The 19,059-nt window shown below is 57.6% G+C and overlaps 3 protein-coding genes across 6 annotated transcripts; 2 read left to right on the top strand and 1 right to left on the bottom strand.

Moving 5' to 3' along the window:
- Positions 1-430: 430 nt before the first annotated feature.
- On the top strand, positions 431-4,381 carry MAGIX (MAGI family member, X-linked). Of its 2 annotated transcripts, none has more exons than XM_060002777.1 (6): positions 431-542; positions 1,325-1,471; positions 2,224-2,306; positions 2,381-2,617; positions 2,729-2,861; positions 3,621-4,381. In XM_060002777.1, the coding sequence occupies exons 1-6, from the start codon at positions 494-496 to the stop codon at positions 3,923-3,925; spliced, it is 954 nt and encodes a 317-aa protein (XP_059858760.1). In that variant the 5' UTR covers positions 431-493; the 3' UTR covers positions 3,926-4,381. The 2 variants fall into 2 exon arrangements, with proteins under 2 accessions (XP_059858760.1, XP_059858759.1); XM_060002776.1 differs by having other exon boundaries at positions 2,729-2,900.
- A 2,861-nt stretch (positions 4,382-7,242) lies between these two features.
- Positions 7,243-10,151, top strand: PLP2 (proteolipid protein 2). Its single transcript, XM_060001695.1, has 5 exons — positions 7,243-7,469; positions 8,542-8,694; positions 8,799-8,894; positions 9,426-9,516; positions 9,716-10,151. The coding sequence occupies exons 1-5, from the start codon at positions 7,374-7,376 to the stop codon at positions 9,736-9,738; spliced, it is 459 nt and encodes a 152-aa protein (XP_059857678.1). The 5' UTR covers positions 7,243-7,373; the 3' UTR covers positions 9,739-10,151.
- Positions 10,152-10,215: 64 nt separating this feature from the next.
- On the bottom strand, positions 10,216-18,662 carry PRICKLE3 (prickle planar cell polarity protein 3). 3 transcript variants are annotated; one of them, XM_060001692.1, is made up of 9 exons: positions 17,264-17,349; positions 16,198-16,381; positions 14,157-14,270; positions 13,723-13,860; positions 12,969-13,172; positions 12,696-12,882; positions 11,623-11,922; positions 10,377-11,002; positions 10,216-10,265 (listed from the first exon to the last, which is right to left on the bottom strand). In XM_060001692.1, exons 2-8 carry the CDS (start codon positions 16,303-16,305, stop codon positions 10,410-10,412), a joined length of 1,644 nt encoding a protein of 547 aa, XP_059857675.1. In that variant the 5' UTR covers positions 16,306-16,381; positions 17,264-17,349; the 3' UTR covers positions 10,216-10,265; positions 10,377-10,409. The 3 variants fall into 3 exon arrangements, with proteins under 3 accessions (XP_059857675.1, XP_059857676.1, XP_059857677.1); XM_060001693.1 differs by lacking the exon at positions 10,216-10,265 and adding an exon at positions 18,565-18,662 and having other exon boundaries at positions 10,281-11,002; XM_060001694.1 differs by lacking the exon at positions 10,216-10,265 and adding an exon at positions 18,565-18,580 and having other exon boundaries at positions 10,281-11,002; positions 16,198-16,457.
- Positions 18,663-19,059: the final 397 nt, after the last annotated feature.

Here is a 19,059-nt window from a genome sequence, read left to right as displayed (position 1 = left end):
CAAGGGCACCCTCCTCCCCAGCCCACCGTACTCTTCCAGTCCCCCAGTAGGGAAACATTCACTGCAAATTTACTGAGTGCCTACGATGTGCAAAGCTCTGGTGGAGGCTGCAGAATACCCTGGTAAACGTGGGTTCCGGTTCTCACCCCGCTTTTAGTCATCAGAGCTCGGGTGGGGCCCTTAACTTCTCTGGGCCTCGACTTCCCCCTCTCACAGGTGGAATAACAACATCCCCTGGGCGGAAAGAGTTTTCCCATGATGCTGGGAAAGAGAGGCAGCGCCTGAGGCAGAGCAAGGCCAAGAGCTCGCGCTGGCTCCCAGGGCCAGGCCTCCTTGGCGGCCGCCAGGTAGGTCACCGCGCTGGTTGGGGCGCCAAGCACGGGACCGGCCGGCCTCAGCCGCGTCCAAGCCCGGGCGGGCCGCCAGGTGAGCGCTCCCGGGCGCTCCAAACGCGTCGCTGGCGGCAGTGCGTCCACCAGGCCAAGTACGGGTCATGGAGCCACGCGCGGGGGGCGCCACGGACCCTAAGGGGAGCAGAGGAGGTACGGGGCGCGGGGTGGGAGGGTAGTGGGCGCGTCCCTGCCAGCCCTCGCCCCGCCTGTCTGCTTCTCACCTTTTCCTTCTGACAGGTGGTAAACAAAGCAGCCCTGGCGCCCTAGCGGCTGCGGGCGGCGGCGGGGGAGGGCAGGGGCCCAGCGACCCGGGCTGGGCTCAAGGCGCCCTACCCGCACCCGCGCTGTGGGGCGGCGCACCAGACCCGGGGGTCTCTCCGGAGTCTCCGGGGAGGTGTGCCGGAGGGGTCTGCCCGGGGTCACTGGGGACACCTGGGCACTCGGGGTCTTTGGTGAATTGTGGGGGGTTAGGCTGGGGGCTCCGGGGATATGTGGGCCAGCAGGGCTGCCTAGGATAACTGGAGGGGAATCGGGGGTGCCTGGGCCACAGGGGGCAGACCGTGTTCTGTTGGGACATCTGGGGGAATCGGGATACTTCTCGATGTTCGTAGGAAGAGTCTGGAAACTGGAGTTATAGGGGAGCAGTGAGAGACCTTCAGAGTTATTCACAGGGTGTTCGGAGGTGTCCAGGAATATTGGGGTTAAATAGCTGTCCAGGGTGGGTGCAGTTTTGGGTCCACGGGCATACCCGCGATGGTCGGGGGTCGCGGGAGATGAGAGGGGCAGTCGGTGACTTTCAGAACTATCGAGGGAGTAGTGGTCTCGGGTCTCCGGGATCTTGAGGGGCATTCTAGGTCTTCGGTCGTGGGGGGGGCTGTAGGTGGTCGCTGAGACTCAGGGTGGGCCCTGATCTGTTTTTTTCACTCGCGCAGGCCGTGGCCTTCCCCCGCCCGCGGGCCCCAGAGCCCGGCAGCTCCTGGCGCGGCTGGACGCGCGCCCCCTGGCGGCCCGAGCTGCGGCCGACGTGGCGGCGCTGGTACGCCGGGCCGGCGCCACATTGCGCCTGCGCCCCAAGGAGGGTGCGTGATGGGGGCGGGGCCTCCAGGGGGCGTGGTCGGAGTGGAGCGGGGTTCTGGGGGGGCGGGCCCAGGAGTGTTAGTTACTCCCCTGGGTGGGGCCAATGGGTGTGAGTTGGGAGGACTGGCCTCGGCGGTGATTCGAGGGTGCTGGGGTTAGCCTAGACTATTCCTCTAGGAGGTGACACAGAGGGTTACTGCAGTAGGTGAACGTTGCAAGGTTAGTTGTAGGTGCGGAGCTTGATCTTTACTTTTGTCAGCGGGGTTTCGAGTGGAGGAGGTGGGGCCTGGAGAGGGTTGGGGGCAGGCATTAGGCTAAAGAGCGGGCCTGGAATGTTAGTCAAGGAGGTGGAGTCTATAAGCGCACTGGGGAAGCGGCTCGAAAGGTTAGGAGTAGGTTAAAGTTTATAGGCTGATTGGAGGGCGGGGCCTGGAATCTAAAGCAGCGGAATCCTGGAGTAGCACCCTGCAAGGTGAGTCTAAGGGTTTAATATGAGGGGCGGGATCTGCGTGTTATTAGAGGGAGGTAGGAAGGTGTTTAGGATTATTCAAATAGCTGGTCCCAGGGTTATTAGCTAAGAAGGCGGGATCAGGATAGTTATTCGTGTGGGCGGAGCCTAGTTAAATGGATGAGCATGTCTGTCTCTGCATCCTAGAGGCAAGGAGATGAGTTGAGGCTAGAAACATTAACTCAGTAGGCTGGTCCTAGATAGTTTCTTTATAGTACCCTTCCGACTGCCTTTTTCATCCCCCAGACAATAGCGTGCTGGATTCTGCAGACATAGAGGTCACAGACAGTCGCCTTCCTCATGCCACTTTCGTGGAACACCGGCCCCAGGTACCACCTTGTCCTCCTTCGAGGCCACCTGCCTCGAGACCGGCAGTGTATGTATACTTGTGTCCTTACTCCAGCATCGTCGGTCAGAGACCTTGGGTACACGTACCGCGCCACCCCAAGTGACCGAGGGTAAGGCACGTCGTGCTTCGAAGCCGCCCCAGGCCTCTGGTCAGTTCTGTGTGGAACTCGTTCGCAGTTCCGTGGGCTTTGGCTTCACATTAAGTGGAGGCCGAGATGCAGACGGGGACGCTCCGCTGGCAGTTCGCGGGCTGCTGAAGGACGGGCCAGCACAGCGCTGCGGTCGCTTGCAGGTGAAGCATAAAGCACCCTCCATTCGACGGTGCCAGCCCTGTCCTATCCTGTTGTCGATGTGCTCTCCATTTTGACCTTTCTACAACACCCCTTGCCTTGCACTCTTGCAGCCTGGCGACCTCGTGCTCCACATCAATGGAGAGTCAACTCAGGGCCTCACGCATGCTGAGGTCATGGATCGGATTCGCACAGGAGGTCCCCGGCTCTGCCTTGTGCTAAGCAGGCCTCCTGAGACCCACCCCGGCAAGCCTGAGCGGGTGGGAGGGCCCTGGAAAGAAGATGGTGGGTTTCTCAGAGGATTGGGGTCAGGGATCTGTGAGAGGAAGAGGGTCGCAGAGTGGAGAGGCTGGGGACCTGGGTGAGAAGGGTTTGGTGGTCACAATGGGGAGGATCAGGGCTTGGTGTTTGTGAGGGTCATGATATTTTCAAAAGTGGGGATGGGAAGACCAGGGTCCCAGGATAGGAATAAGGGTGGATTTCAGAGGGGAGGCTTTTGAGGTACCGTGAGGGAAGAGAAAAGAGGGGTTTGGGGCAAAAGTGGTTGTTCAGAAAGAAGGGTCATGGTCCTCAGATGGGAAAGCAGAGTGGGTCTCAGTGGAGAGGGGATGGAATGGGGATCCAGAGGGTAGGGGGTCTGGTCCCAAAAGACGAGGGATCCATTAGGGAAAGGATTGGGAGTTGAGGAAGGTGGGATGAGCAAGGGAGAGAGTCTGGGATCCTGTATGGGAGGGATTTGACTTCCTTTGGGAGTTGTGGGAATTGATTCCTGAGGGGAGTGTTCTGCATCCAGGAAGGGAGGGGACTCGGGAAAGGAGGTGTCGGGTCTTGAGGAGTGGCTCGGGTTCCCGAAGGGCGTGTCCATTCATTGACGGAGGTTTCTCTGAGTACTGGGGTCTCTGTCTCCCGCAGCCCTTCGAGTCTGCCGGCCACCCTCAGCCAAGGGGCCCCATCTCCGTTCCCCACCCTATCGCCTAATCTAATCTGCAGTCTTGCCATCCCCAGATCGCAGTGCAGATCCTGGGGGACCAGAGGTGACGAGGTCTCGAAGCTCCAGCACTTCCCCACTTCAGCACCCTCGACCCCGTACGACGCCCCAAACCCGGGGCAGCCCGGAGTCTAGCCCAGGAGTGGCGGACGACCCCGCGGTTCCTCCTCCTGAGGGCCGCACAGAGGACCCCAACGACCACACCCCGGATTCCCCTGGACCCTGGCTGGTGCCGAGCGAGGAACGGCTCTCGCGAGCCCTAGGGGTCCCGGGGTCCGCGCAGCTAGCCCTGGAGATGGCAGCCGGAAGGCGGAGGCACTGAGCGTGTAGCAGACGGGTCACTTGGTACTGCCCAACCTGGATTTGGTGTGCCCCGCCCGCCGCTCACTAGCATCATGGGGAGAGCTTCCTTGGCCTTCTCCCCCCTCCTGCTTCGCAGTCGACCAGCCCTTGCTCCCCTCGAGGCGTCAGTGGTACGGCCCTCCCGGACCGGCCAGCCCTGCGCAACTTGCTTCGGGCGGGGGAGGTAATAAAATGGTTCGATCCGGTCTTAACTTGCCAGGTGCTCTAGGCTGGGTGGGGCTCCCGAGTCCTACCCGTAAAGCAGCGGGTGGGTCGACCTGGTTGTGAGGAGGGCCTCTTCTAGCAACTATTGTCAAGCTTACTTCCTGCTGTTTCTTTCATGCCTCTAGAGAGGTCTTCGCTTCTGCCGGCATAGCCCCACGCCGTTCCCCTTCGCCAACTCCTGCTTCTCTCCCCATTTATTCATTTCACTGTTTTGGACGTGTGCAGGGCTCAAAGTTAATTATTGCGCGTGGCGTGGGGAATGCAGAGGTGGGCCTATTGTGGCGGGGAGTGCACCAGTGTACCCACAACCCCGGCCAGGAGTCGTCCAGACCCTCAGCTGGGCTGGATAGCAAGGCTAGAACCGGGGCGGCTTCCTTCGCCGAGAACCTGCGGTCTCTCACTTCCAGCCTGGTCTGCCAGCTTTGGCTGGCTGTAGACTGCCACCCTTACGGCACTGGCTGGGGCCCCGAAGCCCCCTTCGGGGCGGAGCCAGGAAGGTGTGAGTCAGCGGGCCGGGCTAAAAAAGGCTTTTAGAACCCTTGGGCCGCGCCCCCCTCTTCCATAGATGGTGAGGAACCGCAGCTGGGCTTGTGTGCACACGCTACACGCTGGGCGTTCCCGGTCCTGGGAGAGGCCCGAGTTTCCTCCGTCCTGGGAACAGAGCCCCAAAGCCGGGGCTTATATGGCCAGCTGGACTCCGGTGTAGCCCCAGTGCGGGCGCTGACCGAGGCCAGAAATGTCCCGTCACCTCCGCTGTCACCACATCCTGAACACTTCGTCCCATCCCCCCAACGAAGGAAGCTGTGGTCTGGAGGGAATGGGCAACTCTACCCCCTATGGGGAGGGGCTGGGGAGGTGAGGGAGGGAAAGGGCCCGAGTGTGAGTGTCCAAGGTGGCGCTGGGGAGGAGAGAGGGACTGTAAAACTAGGCTGGGAGTTGGGGTATAAAGAGGTGAAGAGGTGAACCGTTGAATGATTAGCGCTGTAGGCACTGTGGGGGAGTGCACTGGGGCTTCTAGTTGACCCTAACTCAGAGCCTGGTAGAAGTGTGGCTCTAGGGAAGTCAGGAAAGGGCTCCAGAGCCCCAGTCCTATACAAACAGTCACACCCAGGAGACTAATAATATCGATAGTACTGCCAGCCACCATTTACTTGGTCTTATCCTGGCTACCGGCTTTACTGGCACTATCTGTTTCCATCTAGTTACACATCGACTCAACAATCCCGATGTGACCATTTCACAGAGAGAAATGAGGCCCAGTGAGTATAAATAGCTTGAGGAAGTTGGGGATTGAGGCAATATTTAATATTGCCCGATTCCCAAGCCTGTCCTCTTAATCTCACCTGCATTTGACAAGTATTAATTGAGCCCCAACTGTCTACCTTGCACTGTGATAGGCACTGGTGAGATGCTGGAGGAATGAAATATAAAGATTTCTAACGATTGTGTAGCTGAGGTAGTGGGGGGGGGTAGACAGATGTCAGAAAAGAAAATACACAAGAAGATGAATAAATAAAAGATAATTTCAGAGAGAAGTGAGAGTTAGGAAGATAGCAAAAGGTTATGGTGGGGGAGGTAATGATGGTGGGCTGCTGGCCTCTTTGAAGACATAATATTTGATCTGGGACCTGAGTGACCAGAAGCTAGATGTTTGTAGAACTGGGGGAAGGGCATTGACAGCAGTAAGAACAGCAAGTTCAAAGGCCCTGATACAGAGCAGAGTTTGTTCTGTTCTAGAAACTCTGGCATGGCCTCACAGAGTTGGAAAGCAAACACTCAGCCTTGGGAAAGGTATGCTTCATGCCTTCCACTATCCAATCCCTCTTTCAGCAACCTGGGCTGAAAGAGGGGAGCCCCTTAGTTTTGTGGGACCCCAGGTTCGGGGGTGGGGGGGAAGCAGGCAGGCCCTTGGGTTGAACCATCCTGGCCTTCCAGCCATGGCTCTCCTCTCCTCAGATGAGATGAGAATGAAACCAACACTCACTCTGGAGAGAGTGTGCCCCTCAGCAGATCTTGGGGGAGATCCTGATTCCATGACCAGGTGCATGTCTCAGACGCAGAATTTGAGGCTGAGTCAGGAGAAATTACTCGCTCAGGATAACACACTCTTCAAATGTCATCAGCCTTTTCACCCAGTCTGGCACCCAGCAGCCTTCCCCTCATCTTGCCAAGCTCACGGCAATAAATAAAGCTGTGCTCCTTCCCCATTCTTCATCTAAGACTGGGCTGACAGCCCCTCTACTTAGAACCAGGAAATGGAAGCCCAACATTTGGGGCCAGGGCCTCCCTAGAATTGCAGAACAGAGAAACAGACCCTGAGCCCTGACACTATTAATAACGTCCACCCTTCATTTACCGAGCAGTTTGATGCTCAACAGGCTTTGTTCTCTCTCAGCCTGTGCACTGGCGAAGTCTCATTCCATCACTGCTAAGAGGTTAATTCCATGGTCCACGATCTTTTATCCACAATTCCAAAATCCAAAAAGCTTTGGAAACCAACAGTTTTCCCACAAGTTGGGCACAATTTGGTTACAAAACTTGACCTGACTTAACCAGGAAAGATTTTTGGTCCTGGCCTATCCCTCTTACTGTGAATGTCCACACCATTCCTTGAGGAAATATTAACGTGTTTTTGTTTGTTTGGTTTTTTAACGGGACAGTCTCAGACCCCGCTGAGAGTGTTAAATAATATGCCTTATACGTATTGAGAAAACTTTCTAAAATCCAAGATATTCCGAATTCTGGAAACATACCTGAGTTTAACCCTGGCCTCAGCCGTTTTTACAGCTAAGGAAACTGAGGCATTCCCTTCCAAAGCCAAATCCCCATGGTTCTGAGTTGAGGCAGCCCTAGGCGCATTGGTATTCTAAAAGCGTGAAGGGCCTCTCCAGTGCAACACATGGCTCGCAGAACTGCCAAGCCTCAGAGGCTGGCGACCCCGTAGATGGGACGCCCTGGGGGCTGTGCGCCGGGCGGGTAGAATCCTTGGCGGGAGGGGCAAGGGGGCTTCCGGGGCGGCGGCCACCTGGCCCGGCCCGCTCCGGCCCCGCCCGCTTCTGCTCCGCGCGGTGATTCACTCCCTCCTTCGCCCCGGGGCCCCCTTCCCGGCCAGACGGCGGGCAAGACGGCTGGGTGTGTACCGTCCTCGAACCCACGAGCAAGCGAGCAGATTCTCCGCGCCTCTCGGGACTCCGGTCCACGCCATGGCGGATTCCGAGCGCCTCTCGGCCCCCGGCTGCTGGGCCGCCTGCACCAACTTCTCACGCACCCGAAAGGGAATTCTCCTGTTTGCTGAGATTGTGAGCGTCCCGGGACTGGCGGGTGGGCAAAGGCGGGGTAGGGTGGCTGGACTACGCGGAGTGGGGCAGCTCCGGGGGAGGCAGGCGCGTGGCCCGGGCTTCTTGGCAGTGGAGCGAGGGGTGCGTGGGTTGGTGGCGCAGGCCCGAAACCAGGGGCGCACGGAGGACGAGTCAGTGAAGTTTGGAGAAGGTGGTCGGGAGCTGCTGGCCCACGGGGTCAGGCAAGAGGCCCATAGGGGCATATGGGGGCCCCCATGGAGAGAGACCCCATAGACTTATCGGTGGACTCATCGGAGGGGTCCCCAGGGGCTGGGTGTTGGGGTGCATCCCGTGGCAGGGCGTGGCGCGGCCTGGGCACTGGCGGGAGGGTTGGCAGAGCGCCCAGGGGCGGGACCTGTTGGGGTGGGGCCCCCGCGCGCTAGTCCCGCGGGGTAGGGTGACCAGCCCTCCCCCAGTTCTTCCTCGCCTCTCTGTGGTGGGGTGGGAGGTCCTCAGCTATTTGGGAGCCTTGGTTTCCCGTCCCTCTCAAAGTGGGCGCCTCCTTTGAGTCACTTGTAAAAGGGGTGCGGCGCCTTTAATGGAGCCCTGCCCCTCTGGTATCGCTCTCACCGTTTCCCAAAGGGGTTGCTGGGAGAACCGCACGTCCCGCCCTGTCAAAGCCCTGAAGCTGGCGCCGCGAGTGCTCACTAAAAAACACCTGAAGGCACCACTCCCGGCAGGCCATCCTAGAAGGGAAAAGAGGGGAAACTGAGGCACCTAAATCTACTCCTTATTAGCTGGGTGATCCTGGATAAGTCACTTCATGTCTCTGTGCCTCACTTTTCTCATCTATAAAATAAAGATACTAATGATAGTACCCAGCTCATTAGGTTGATGTGACGATTGAGTGAATTGATACTTGTACAGCTCTTAGAACAGCATTTGCAACACAGTGTGCACACAATAAGTGTTTAGCTATTATTATTTGTCATTTTTACAGTCCTGGTATGCATCTGAGTTTGAGGCCCCCAATTTAAACCAGTCCCCTCAGCCCTGGGAGTTGATCGAGGCCCCCTTTCACATATCCTTCCAGATATTGTGCCTGGTGATTCTGATCTGCTTCGGTGCCTCGACATCAGGATACTCCTTCTTGTCGGTGATAGAGATGATCTTTGCTGCTATCTTCTTTGTCGTCTACATGTGTGACCTGCACACCAAGATACAGTTCATCAACTGGCCTTGGAGTGTGAGAAAGGGGCCACAATGGCAAGGCTAGGGAGGGGCTCGGGAAGTTGGGATTGTGGGGGGAATTCTGGACACTGACTTCCCTCTTCTCCCTACACCTCACAGGATTTCTTCCGAACCCTTGTAGCGGTCATCCTCTACCTGATCACCTCCATTGTTGTGCTTGTTGAGAGAGGAAACCACTCCAAAATCGTTGCAGGGGTAAAGGCTGTGGAGTCAGCTCCAAAGCACAGAGAGAGGGGTTTGAGGATCCTGGGGTCATTTCTGCCTCCGCTTCTGCCAGAAAGTGTGTGACCCACAGTAGGTCACACTTGTCCTCAGGGCCTGCAGGAAAGTCTGACCCAGGCCCTGGTTGTCCTCCCCAAATCATTTGCTGTAAAGGGCCATCCCTTGTCCGACACAGGGACTTTTGTGGGAAGCACAGAGAGGTGGCCCCTTTGTCGATACACTAGACTATACCATCTGCTAGAGCTTTGTCTCAATGTACAGTATGAATGGCGTCCCCTATATGTGGGGCCACTGTGTGGCTGCACTGTGTTGAAAGGTACTAGGAAGAGGGAGGGTGGGGTAGAGTCCAGTCTCTGGCCTTTCCCTGGGGCTCTCTGGCTTGCCAACCTGGGGCTTTAGCTACCATCCCTGCATGGGGTAGTCACTGGAGGTGGTGGATACAAGGAGGCCGAATAGGCTGACTAGCCTAGTCCACTCCCACCTCACTCCCATCCCCATCCCCAGGTGCTGGGCCTAATCGCTGCATGCCTCTTTGGCTATGATGCCTACATTACCTTCCCCTTGCGGCAGCAAAGACATACAGCAGCCCCTACTGGTAAGTGTGTGGGTGTGTTGGGGGGGGTGTTGCTAAGGGGGTGAAAAGAAAATGGGTCTCCCAAGGGGCATGAATGCCAACTCTGTCTCTTATTGATACTTAAGGCTTTAGTGCCAATAAGTACCATAAGCTTCAGTATTCTTATCTGCAAAATGGACATATGGATCCAGCCAATGCGTCCTCTCTTTTCCTCTTGCAGACCCTGCAGATGGCCCGGTGTAGGTGAACTCCCTTCATTTCTCTCAGCAACCTGCAAATAACACCTCCATCGAAATAACTCCTCCCCGCCCCTACTACAACACTCCCAGTCAACTCCCAGCCCCCTACTGAGGTAAAAGTGCCTTTATCGCGAGAATTTGTCTTCCAGGCTGCCAATCAACTCCTCTGGGTATGGCCGCCTTTATGGGTGTGCCTAGGTTCCCCCTTCCTTCTGCAGTATCCAGATGGAGACACCAGTTCTGCCTGGACAATGCCCCCACCTAAGCCACAAAATGACGGAAGAGGGTGCCTCAGATTTCAGACTCCAGGCCCCAGGTTGTAACCCACTCCTAATAACCTTCTCAGTGTGCATGTGTGTGTGGGAGGAGAGGGGTTCTGTGGAGGAATAAATAAATAATAAGCAGATTATTAGAACATATGATAGTGAATAAATTAATCCTTTGATCAAATGTAGCTAAATCTCAAGCATCAGGAGGGGGAAAACTGGGGGGAGCTGGAGCAGCTGGAGCAAGGAGGTAAAGAAGCCAGGCCTGTTTTAAAACAAATATTAAATTACTTCAGTAATACAAACAGATGAAGGAGGGAGGAAGGCAAGGGATTTATGACTTAAGTTGGGGGGCTGGGTCATCATCTACACTGACTTGAGAATGCAGCCCTCCAGAACTGTCACTCCTTCAAGCCACGATGCAGTTCTTGTCTCTGGCCTGGCGAGGCATCCCTGGGCGAGAGTTCCTGGGGAGCTGTGGAGATGGGGAATTGGGGGTCTCAGTTGCAGTGTCCTGAGCAGGCATTGGCCTGCACAGGTGTGGGGGCAGTGGGATGCGTTCCCCTAGGAAGAAGCCGTCGTCCTCTGAGGATTCGGAACTGGGACTGGAGGGCGAGCTGGAGCAAGATCCCGAGTCCGACCCTGATCCCAAGTCACATCGATGGTGGCGACGTCTGCCAGAGTGGCGGCGGTGATGGTGGTGGTGGTGATGGTGGGGGTGGCGGCGATGTATGGGGCCCCTGGGCGGGGGGCTGCGTGGCCTGCGGCGCTGGGCTGGGGGCACACTCAGGGACCGCCGCGGGCCTCCCTCAGACACCAAAGGGTCGCGGAAGCTGACGCGTGGGGTGCTCTGGCGACCAAAGGCACCATCTTCTGGGCGCGGGTCCGGCTGGCCGGCAGGCCCTGAGGGTGGTTCGGGGACACTGCGGAGCCCCAGCTCGGGCATGGAGTGGCGGTGAGGGGCCCCTCTCAGAAAGCGGGCAGGCTCCTCGGAGCCTGCAGCTGGAAAGAGAGATGGAGCGACTCCCTGTATCTCTCGCCCCACCCCTACCCCAGCCCAGGGGAGGCCTTTGGAAAGGGCCTTCTCTCTCCCCCATCAGGACTGGGAAAGTGGAGGCAGGCATGGGGCGGGGCAGCGAGGTGGGGAGTCCGGGAAATGTGAGGCCTGGGGCAGGTTCTGGGTGGAGGGAAGGTTGAAAGCAGGAGGAACAGGACCAGATGGATTGGTGTATGGGGTGTGGCCGGGGTGGGGGCGTGGCTTCTGGTGAAAGGGGAGTGGCATAGGCTGGAGCAGACAGGGTCTGGGATAGATTGGGGGCGGGGCCTGGGGGGCGGAGGGTGAGGGGTAGAGGGTTTGGAGGAAAGGAGCAACTTGGGCTCAAGCTGGGACAAGTTGAGGTAGGGAAAGGGCCCTGTACAGAAGTGGGGTGGAACCTGGGTTCACGTTGGGGTGTAGTTGGGGATGGAGACTAGGCCTGGAATGGTTTGGGGACGAAGCCGGGGCTGTGATGGGGGCGGGGCCAGGGATGCCACAGGTGAAGGACCTGGGCGAATCAAGGGGCGGGGACAGGGTTGAGGCGGGAGCACCGGAGTGGCTGGGCGTGGCTGGAAGGTTGGCTCACCAGGCGCTGGCTCGGTGCTGGTGCCTTTTGTGGAGGTCTCAGATACCCCCTCCACAGCAGAGAAAGAGGCTGTAGAGGCTGTGAGAGGTGTGGAGACAGTGCCTGCGCTCCAGCTGCGGCGGCCGGGCCCCGGAGCCGTGAGCTCGGACCCCAGGCTGCAGGCTCGGGAGCAGAAGATTAGGCCACGGCGTGGCAGGAAGGGGCGGCCCAAGAGGGCTCGCCCACAGCGACTACAGCAGAAGCAGCGGTCTGAGGCGTGCCAGTGCTGGCCCTCATAAGCCATCTGGCCCTGGTCCAGGCCTGCGGGGATGGACACGAGGGGGAAAACTGAGGCAGAGCCCCCAGGCATATTCCCAACCCTCCTGAATAGGGGCCCTTCTTGGGAAGAGGCAGGGAATCTGAGGCAGGGTACCCAGAGATGCCCTCTCCTCCCACCTCTCCAGAATGGGGCCCTTCCTCATCATTCTCTCCTGGAAACTGGCTGATAAATGTCTCCTCTGCCTCCCTTTCTTTCCCAGGGTGGGGGTAGACATTGGACTCCAAGATGTGGGTCAGGCTTAGACATTAAGAGGTGGCTTCAGGTGGAAGGAGAGTGAAGGTGGACCTGAAGAAGAGGCCTGGGTGGTGGCGGCAGGACACAGAAGGTAGGGCATGGCCTTGGTGGGAAGGGAGTGGGTCTTAGAGAGTAGGGTCTGGCTTAGAAGGTAGGGTTTACCTAGGCTGATGGAGGAGAGTCTTAGAGAATAGGGCATAGCTTGGAGTAGGGGCCAGGCTGAGAGGGTAGGAGGGTAGCTATGGTGGGGGGCAGGGCTAGGAATTAGAGGGCACTCTGGAGGTGGACCTAGATGTGTAGTGGTGCCTAGTGTAGGTGGGGTTTAGAAAGTATGGCATGATGGGGGGACATTGGTAATGGAATTGTAGGGAAGGGTATAGGGCTACAGTGCTGGAGCTAGACTTAAAGTATGGGGTATAACGGAAGATGGGGCCTGGAAGATGCCCCCAGGAAGAATCCTGGCGGTGGGGCTGTGACCCAGCTGTCCATCCATCCCCCATCCAGTCCCATGTGCACCCACCAATGTGCTCCCCACAGCCATCACAATACTCCGCGTGGCGGGCCTCGTAGCAGGCGCAGCAGTGGGGGCGGCTCTGACGCATGACATAGCGCTGCCCTCCCAGTGATGCTTCACACTCAAAGCAGCAGAAGTGACCCATGTGCCAGTGCCGGCCCTCGGCCTCTGTGCACTCAGGGGAGAAGATGATCTGGGGGGCAAAGGCCATCCATGGCCATCAGAAGGGCCTGCCCCTGCCCACCCTCCGTTCACACCCCTGGGCAGAGAGACACGAACCTCGTCACAGGCTTGGCAGCGCGGGCGCAGGCGTTCAGCATGGTGGCGACCACAGTAGACCTTGCCAGCATGGTAGAAGTAGATGAGGTCCACCAGCAGCTCCCGGCACGTGGAGCACACAAAGCACTGTGGGTGCCAGCAGGCACCCAGGCCTGCACGGCTGGCAAACACGGCGATGTCCCCACCTCCAATCTGCTTCCCGCACTGCCAAATGACAGGTGGATGCTGTCACCATCACCAAGATGGTAGGATGGATGGGGGTCAGCCAAGGCGTGTCACATGTGGGCCTTCCCCGTGGCCTTTGTGACAGGCCCCATCCAGGGGGTAACTTTGAGATAGGCCCTGGACGCTGCTCCTGGGGGAGACCACAGAGACAGGCCCTATTTCTCGTGGGTGGCCTTAAAGGCAAGTCTCCCCTTTAGGGGGTTGGGGAAACCATAGAGACAGGCCAGGCCCAGTTGGGGGATCTTAGCAACAGACCTCACCTAACAGTAAGATCTAAGGTTAGGCTCCACCCACCAGGGGGGCCTTAGAGATAAATCCCACCCATCACCCAGCTCTAGAGACAGGCCCTGCCACTGTGGGTTGGTTCTTAAAGACAAGTCTCAATCATAAGAGGACCAAAGAGATAGCCCACGCCCCATGTACACTGCATGGAGGGGAGAAAACTCTTTCCAGGGCCTGGCAGATGGGCCCTGTACCCCAGGGCTTGGAGCAAAGGCACCATTACTCACTGAGGCCCTCCATGGCTCACCTCCTCACAGATGGCCCCAGTGATGGTCACGGGGAAGATGCGCACGGTGCCTCGCCCCAGATTCTCCCGCTTCCGCTGCTGGCTGAAGGCTCTGAGTTCTTTCTTCTCTTCCTCTTCCAGAGCTGTGCAGTACTGTGCCTGGAGTAGTGGGGATCTTCCAGGCTCCTCCCCTGATGCCTGCCCCCAGCCTTCTTCCAAATTTCATCTATGCTCAAAAAATTTACTTCTAGGCCTTTATATAGATGGTGCTTCCTGCCTTAAATACCCACCCCTTACCTCTTCTGCCAAGGCACAGCTGTGGTTTTGCCTGTCCAGACCTGTCACCTCAGATCAGCTCACCTTTCCTCCTCTGACCCTGCCCACTTCTTTCCAGAAGCATTTGTCCAGGCTGTGTCCCCTACCTGGCATGCCCTTCCTGTCTTCTGTCTCCTCACCTCACTGTCATGTGGGGGCAGCTGGTGCAGCAGCTGTTTGATCCTGTATTTCTCCCCGGGACTGTTGACGTAGGGGACCTTGTCCTCTGGAAGGCAGCTGAAAAATTGGTATACCTGGGAGGACATGGGGGATGGGAGAAAACAATTGAGACTAGGGGTGATGCAGTGGGATGGTGGGTCCCTACTTTTCTGAGAAAATTAAAGTCATCGTGAGGGAACTTCTATTGACCCCCTCCTCCCTACAGGCCAGATCATTTCTGCCACTTCCTAAGCATACTGAGAGTTCCCTCATGTCTTGACCCCACTTTTCCCTCCATCTGCTGCTCCACTTTTCTTTCCCCTTTATAGCAAAATTCCTTGAAGGAGTTGTGTGCATTTGCTGTCTCCACTTCCTCTCCTCCCATTCTCTCTAGACCCCACTACAGTCAGGCTTCCCCGCCCCCTCTGTCCCTGCCTCTCCTCCAAAGCTATTCCTGTCATAGTCATTGATGATATCCACATCGCTGAACTCATTGTTCAGGTCTCAGTCTTCATCCAACTTGACCCATCAGTAGCACTGGACACAGCTGGTCACTCCCTCTTCCTGGAAACACTCTGTTCCCTTAGCTTCCAGAACACCACACAGCCCTGGGTTTGTTTCCTCCTACCTTATTGGCTGCTCCTTCTCTGCCCCTGTTTTGGTTTCTCCTCAACTGGCCAACCCCTAAATGTGGGAGGGTCCTCAGGTTCAGTCCTTGGTCCTCTTGCCTCTGTCTACCTTCAGTCCCTTGGGAATCGAATCCACCCTCATGGCTATAAATACCATCTCATGGCTAATGCCTCACAAATGCATACCTCCAGCCCTGTGACCTCTCACTTGAGTTCCAGACAACGTGACCACTCAGATGTCCAACAGGCATCTCAAACTCCAGATAGCCAAAACCAAACTTATGCTCTTAGCCCTCAAACTTGCTCCTGCCTTGGCCTGTCCCATATCAGTCAATCCATCCATCCTTGGGGTCATCTTTGACTCCTCTGTCACACCCACAAGCAAATCCTCTCAGCTCTATTTTCAAAATATAACTAGAATCTGACCACCACTCACTACTTCCACTGCCAGCGCCATCATCAGTCACTTGGACCATTGCAGTAGCCTCCCTTTCACTGATCCCCTGCTTCCACCCTCTTACAGTCCATTCTACACTCAGCACCAGAGGGATTCTGTTAAGTCCTAAGACAAATCACATCCCTTCTCTGCTCACAAGCCTCTTGTGTCCTCTCCCTCATTCAGAGTGGAAGTCAAAGTTCTGTCCATGGCCTCCGCCATCTCTGACCTCACCTCCAACTACTCGCCCCATTGCTTACTGTGCTCCAGATACACTGGTCTCCTCGCTGTTTCTCATACATGCCAAGCACACTCCTGCCTCAAGGCCTTTGCATTAGCTGTTTCCCTTGCCTGGATCGCTCTAACCTCAGATATCTGCATGGCTCACATCCTCACCTCCTTCAAGAAGCTCAAACATCATACACTCACAGAGGTTGACCTGGGCACCCTATTTACAATTCTAACATCTCTCTCTCTCTCTCCCCCCTCCCTCTCTTCCACTTCCCTGCTCTATTTGTTCCGTAGCCCTTACACCATCTGACGTATATTTACAGGTTTGCTTATTGGCTCTTGCTCCCTTTGGGAATACAACCTCCATGTGGGCAGATGTATTTTTCTGTGTTTTGTTCATTGCTGTGTTCTCAGTGCCTAGAACATTGTCTGACATGCGGTAAGTGCTCAGTGACTGTTTGTTGAATGAATCAATCAATGGAAATGTAGTGAATGAAGTGCTGGGATAAGACCTGAGGTAAGGGGAGGACAGGAGAGGGGTGAACAGGTCCTGAGGAACTGGCCCAGCGATCAATCAGGGTTCCCTGCTAGACCACAGAGGGGTCAGAAGGACATGCACAGTCTGACCACGCACCATAGAGTTTCCCTGGAAATAGGTTCCCACTTGAGTGTGCATGTGTGTGTGTGCCCACTGGTGAGCAAGAGTGGGTGGTGGTGTTTGGTCACCTGCTCGGGCTTGAGACCAGGGGGCACCCAGGCATACTCCTCCGAGGCACAGCCGGAGTCGTCGTCAGAGATGGAGTGGCGCTGGAAGTCTGAGATTAGCCGACACATGATGCGTTCCAGGTCCACAGGCACTGCGTGCACGGCGTGCTCCTCCCGTGGGCATTTGCAGTGCTGGCAGATCTTTCTGAGGGGACCGGGATGTGGGGTCAGCTCCTAAGGGATGGCCCACTTGGACCTCTTGGCAGCCCAAGGAAGTCCAACTGAGGGCCAGAGACGTTCAGATTATCACCAGCAAAAGACTCCGAGCCAGACAGGGGCCTGGGGGCGGTGCTGAGCGGAGGTGGGGCTGTGAGCCAGACTACTGTCGGGAGTTGGCCGGGGCTGTGAGGGGCAGAGCGGCCAGCTGGGGGCAGGGCTGTGAGCTGGGAGTGGGGCTGCGGGGCCTGGGCCGAGGATGTGAAGGGGTGGTGGGGCTGTGGCAGGTCTCAAGGCCATCCCTGGACTTTCAGCACTGGGACTTGGGTCACACTCTCCCAGCAACGGGCCTGAGTAGGGGTGGGGCTCTGAGTCTGAGATTGGAGTTATAAATCTAGGGATTTCCCCTCATGACTTTGGACGTGGTGGGGGAACTTTCCCTAGGGGTGGGCTCTAGCTTGTGCTGAGGCTCTGAGCCTGAGTGAGTAGGGCTCTGTCTGTGGTATTTTATGGGACGTTTTGGGTACAGGGCTCCACTAGGATAGGACCTGGGTCTGGGAGGGGAGTTCTGAGCCCCAGAAGGGGGCTGGAGGTCAGTGGGCGGTTCTTAGAGCCCGGGACGGAGGATCTCCCTAGAGATGGGACTCAGAAACTTGGAGCACATTTCTGGGGGCGGGGCTGTGTAGTAGGCGGAGCTCTCCTGGGAACTGGACAATTGGGAATGAGTCAGGGGCGGGGCTCTGGACCTGAGCTTTCTCTAAGACCTGGCTCAAGCCTAGGGGCGTGGCCTAAGTTGGGGGGGTTCCCCTAAGGGCAGGTTCCCATAAGGGCAGGACCCTGACGAAGACAAAGTCCTGGGATGGTCACCTACCTCCAGCCATGCAGCAGGAAGCCGGGGCACTGCTCCCTGCAGGAGTTGCAGGGCTGGCCTCGGTCTGGGTCCTCTGCTTCTTGAGGCTGTAGTGGGAGGGGGCAGACGCGGGACCCGGCGAGGTGCGCGCGGGCGGGGAGGGAGAGAGAAGTCAACGCCCGCCTCTCCACTCCGAGGCCGGCAACCACACGCCGGGGCATGTCCCACCAGGGCAACGCCGGGCAGGCTGGGACAGAGTCCAGAGCGCGGGGGAGGGGGACACAACCGAGGTAGAGGCGGGGGAGCTGAGGCCACCTCCCTGTATGCCGCCCCTTTCAGGGAATTCCCCTCCCCGGGCCAGCACTGGACTCCCCTCACCCAACCTCGACACCTCCCCACCAGCCTCTGACTCCTCTAGGCCTCAAAACACCTCCCCCTGAACTCAGAGTACTCTCCCCACCAAAGCAGAGCCCCTAATCTGGGTGTCTCCTCTCAGGCCTCATCTCGGCCCCTTCTCCACTCAGGAAGCCAGCAGCACTCCAGTTCCACAGGGTAGGAATCTGAGACCCCGTCCTTACTTGGGATCCCCACGTGAGCCCTGCTCCTCTTTTCAGAAGCTCAAGAGCCCATCCCCCAAACCCTGGCTTCACCTTTTCATACCCAAGGAACTGAGACCCTCCTCCAGGATCTCAGGAGGCCCTTGAGCCATTCAGAAACCCACACCCCAAGAAGCCTTGGCCCTTACCCCTCATATCCTAGGGCTATTCACTCTTCTGGACCACCAAACGCAGACCCCACCCAGACAGCCCCTCCAAGGGAAGAGAGAGACCCTCCCATCTAGGAAGTCAAAAGCTTCCTGGCTCAAGTGGAAGCCTGGAAGCCCTCTCCTCACAAATCCCAACCACTCGACTCTCAGTATTAGGGCACCCCAGGAATGTAGGGCCTCACTCCTCAGTTCACCTTCCGCCAAGGTACAGGAAGAGGTCCCTTTTCTCATAAGCTCAGGAGGCCCCTGCTCAATCTAGGACTCCAGGACCCAATCTTTTGGCTCTCAGAATCCCCTCCCATAATTCACCGGAGAGGGGAGTGCACCAGGTCCCCGGGGTGCTGATAAAAGTGTGCGGAAAGGTGATTAGGGAGCAAGGGCCACCACGTTCCTTCATCCACATACTTCCAGCAGTCCCAGGCCCTCCGGTTTGGGAACCCTGAGGATGGGGATTCCCAGATCCTCTGGGAGCGCCTCCTCGCTATCCCTATCCCCTGCTCCCTCTCCCGGGCCTCAGTTTACCCTGACCCCCACCGCTGCCCTGAGTCTCGCTCACCGCGCGCCCTGAGCGGCGCCTCCGGGACCCACGCGCGAACATGGCGCGCCCAGGCAGGGTCAAGCCGGGCCGGGTCAGGCGAATGGAATCCTTGTGGCCGTCTGGCCACCGCGCATCCGGCAGGGGAGCTCTCGGTTCCGTAAACCTGACACCGGCGTAGGAGGAGCGCGCCCAGCGGGGTCCGCCCCTGGGCCTGTTGTCTCTCCCGGGCCAAGGCGCCCCCTGCCTAGAGGTGAGGGGCGCGCAGCCCAGGAACGCCGTGCGCGAAAGCTTCCTTGCACTCCTGCCTGGGCGGGAGCTGGGCCTCAGAAAACACGGGCCCCAGAGCCCCCAGGGTTCCACATGGTCTCTCACAGGACATTCTAGGCCTTGAGGGCTCTGTAGTGGAGGACTGGGAACTTGGAAGTGGCGACCTGACCGCAAGGAGTGTGCGCTACAGTACTTGTACTGACGCTTTGTGTGATTTATCTTGGATGTTTATTTGGGGGATGGGTT

Source organism: Delphinus delphis, chromosome X, assembly GCF_949987515.2.
Source record: "Delphinus delphis chromosome X, mDelDel1.2, whole genome shotgun sequence".
In the NCBI taxonomy this organism is placed as follows: Eukaryota; Metazoa; Chordata; class Mammalia; order Artiodactyla; family Delphinidae; genus Delphinus; species Delphinus delphis.
The sequence above is the reverse complement of the archived record's forward strand: the minus strand, read 5'-3'. Positions and strand labels throughout refer to the sequence as shown.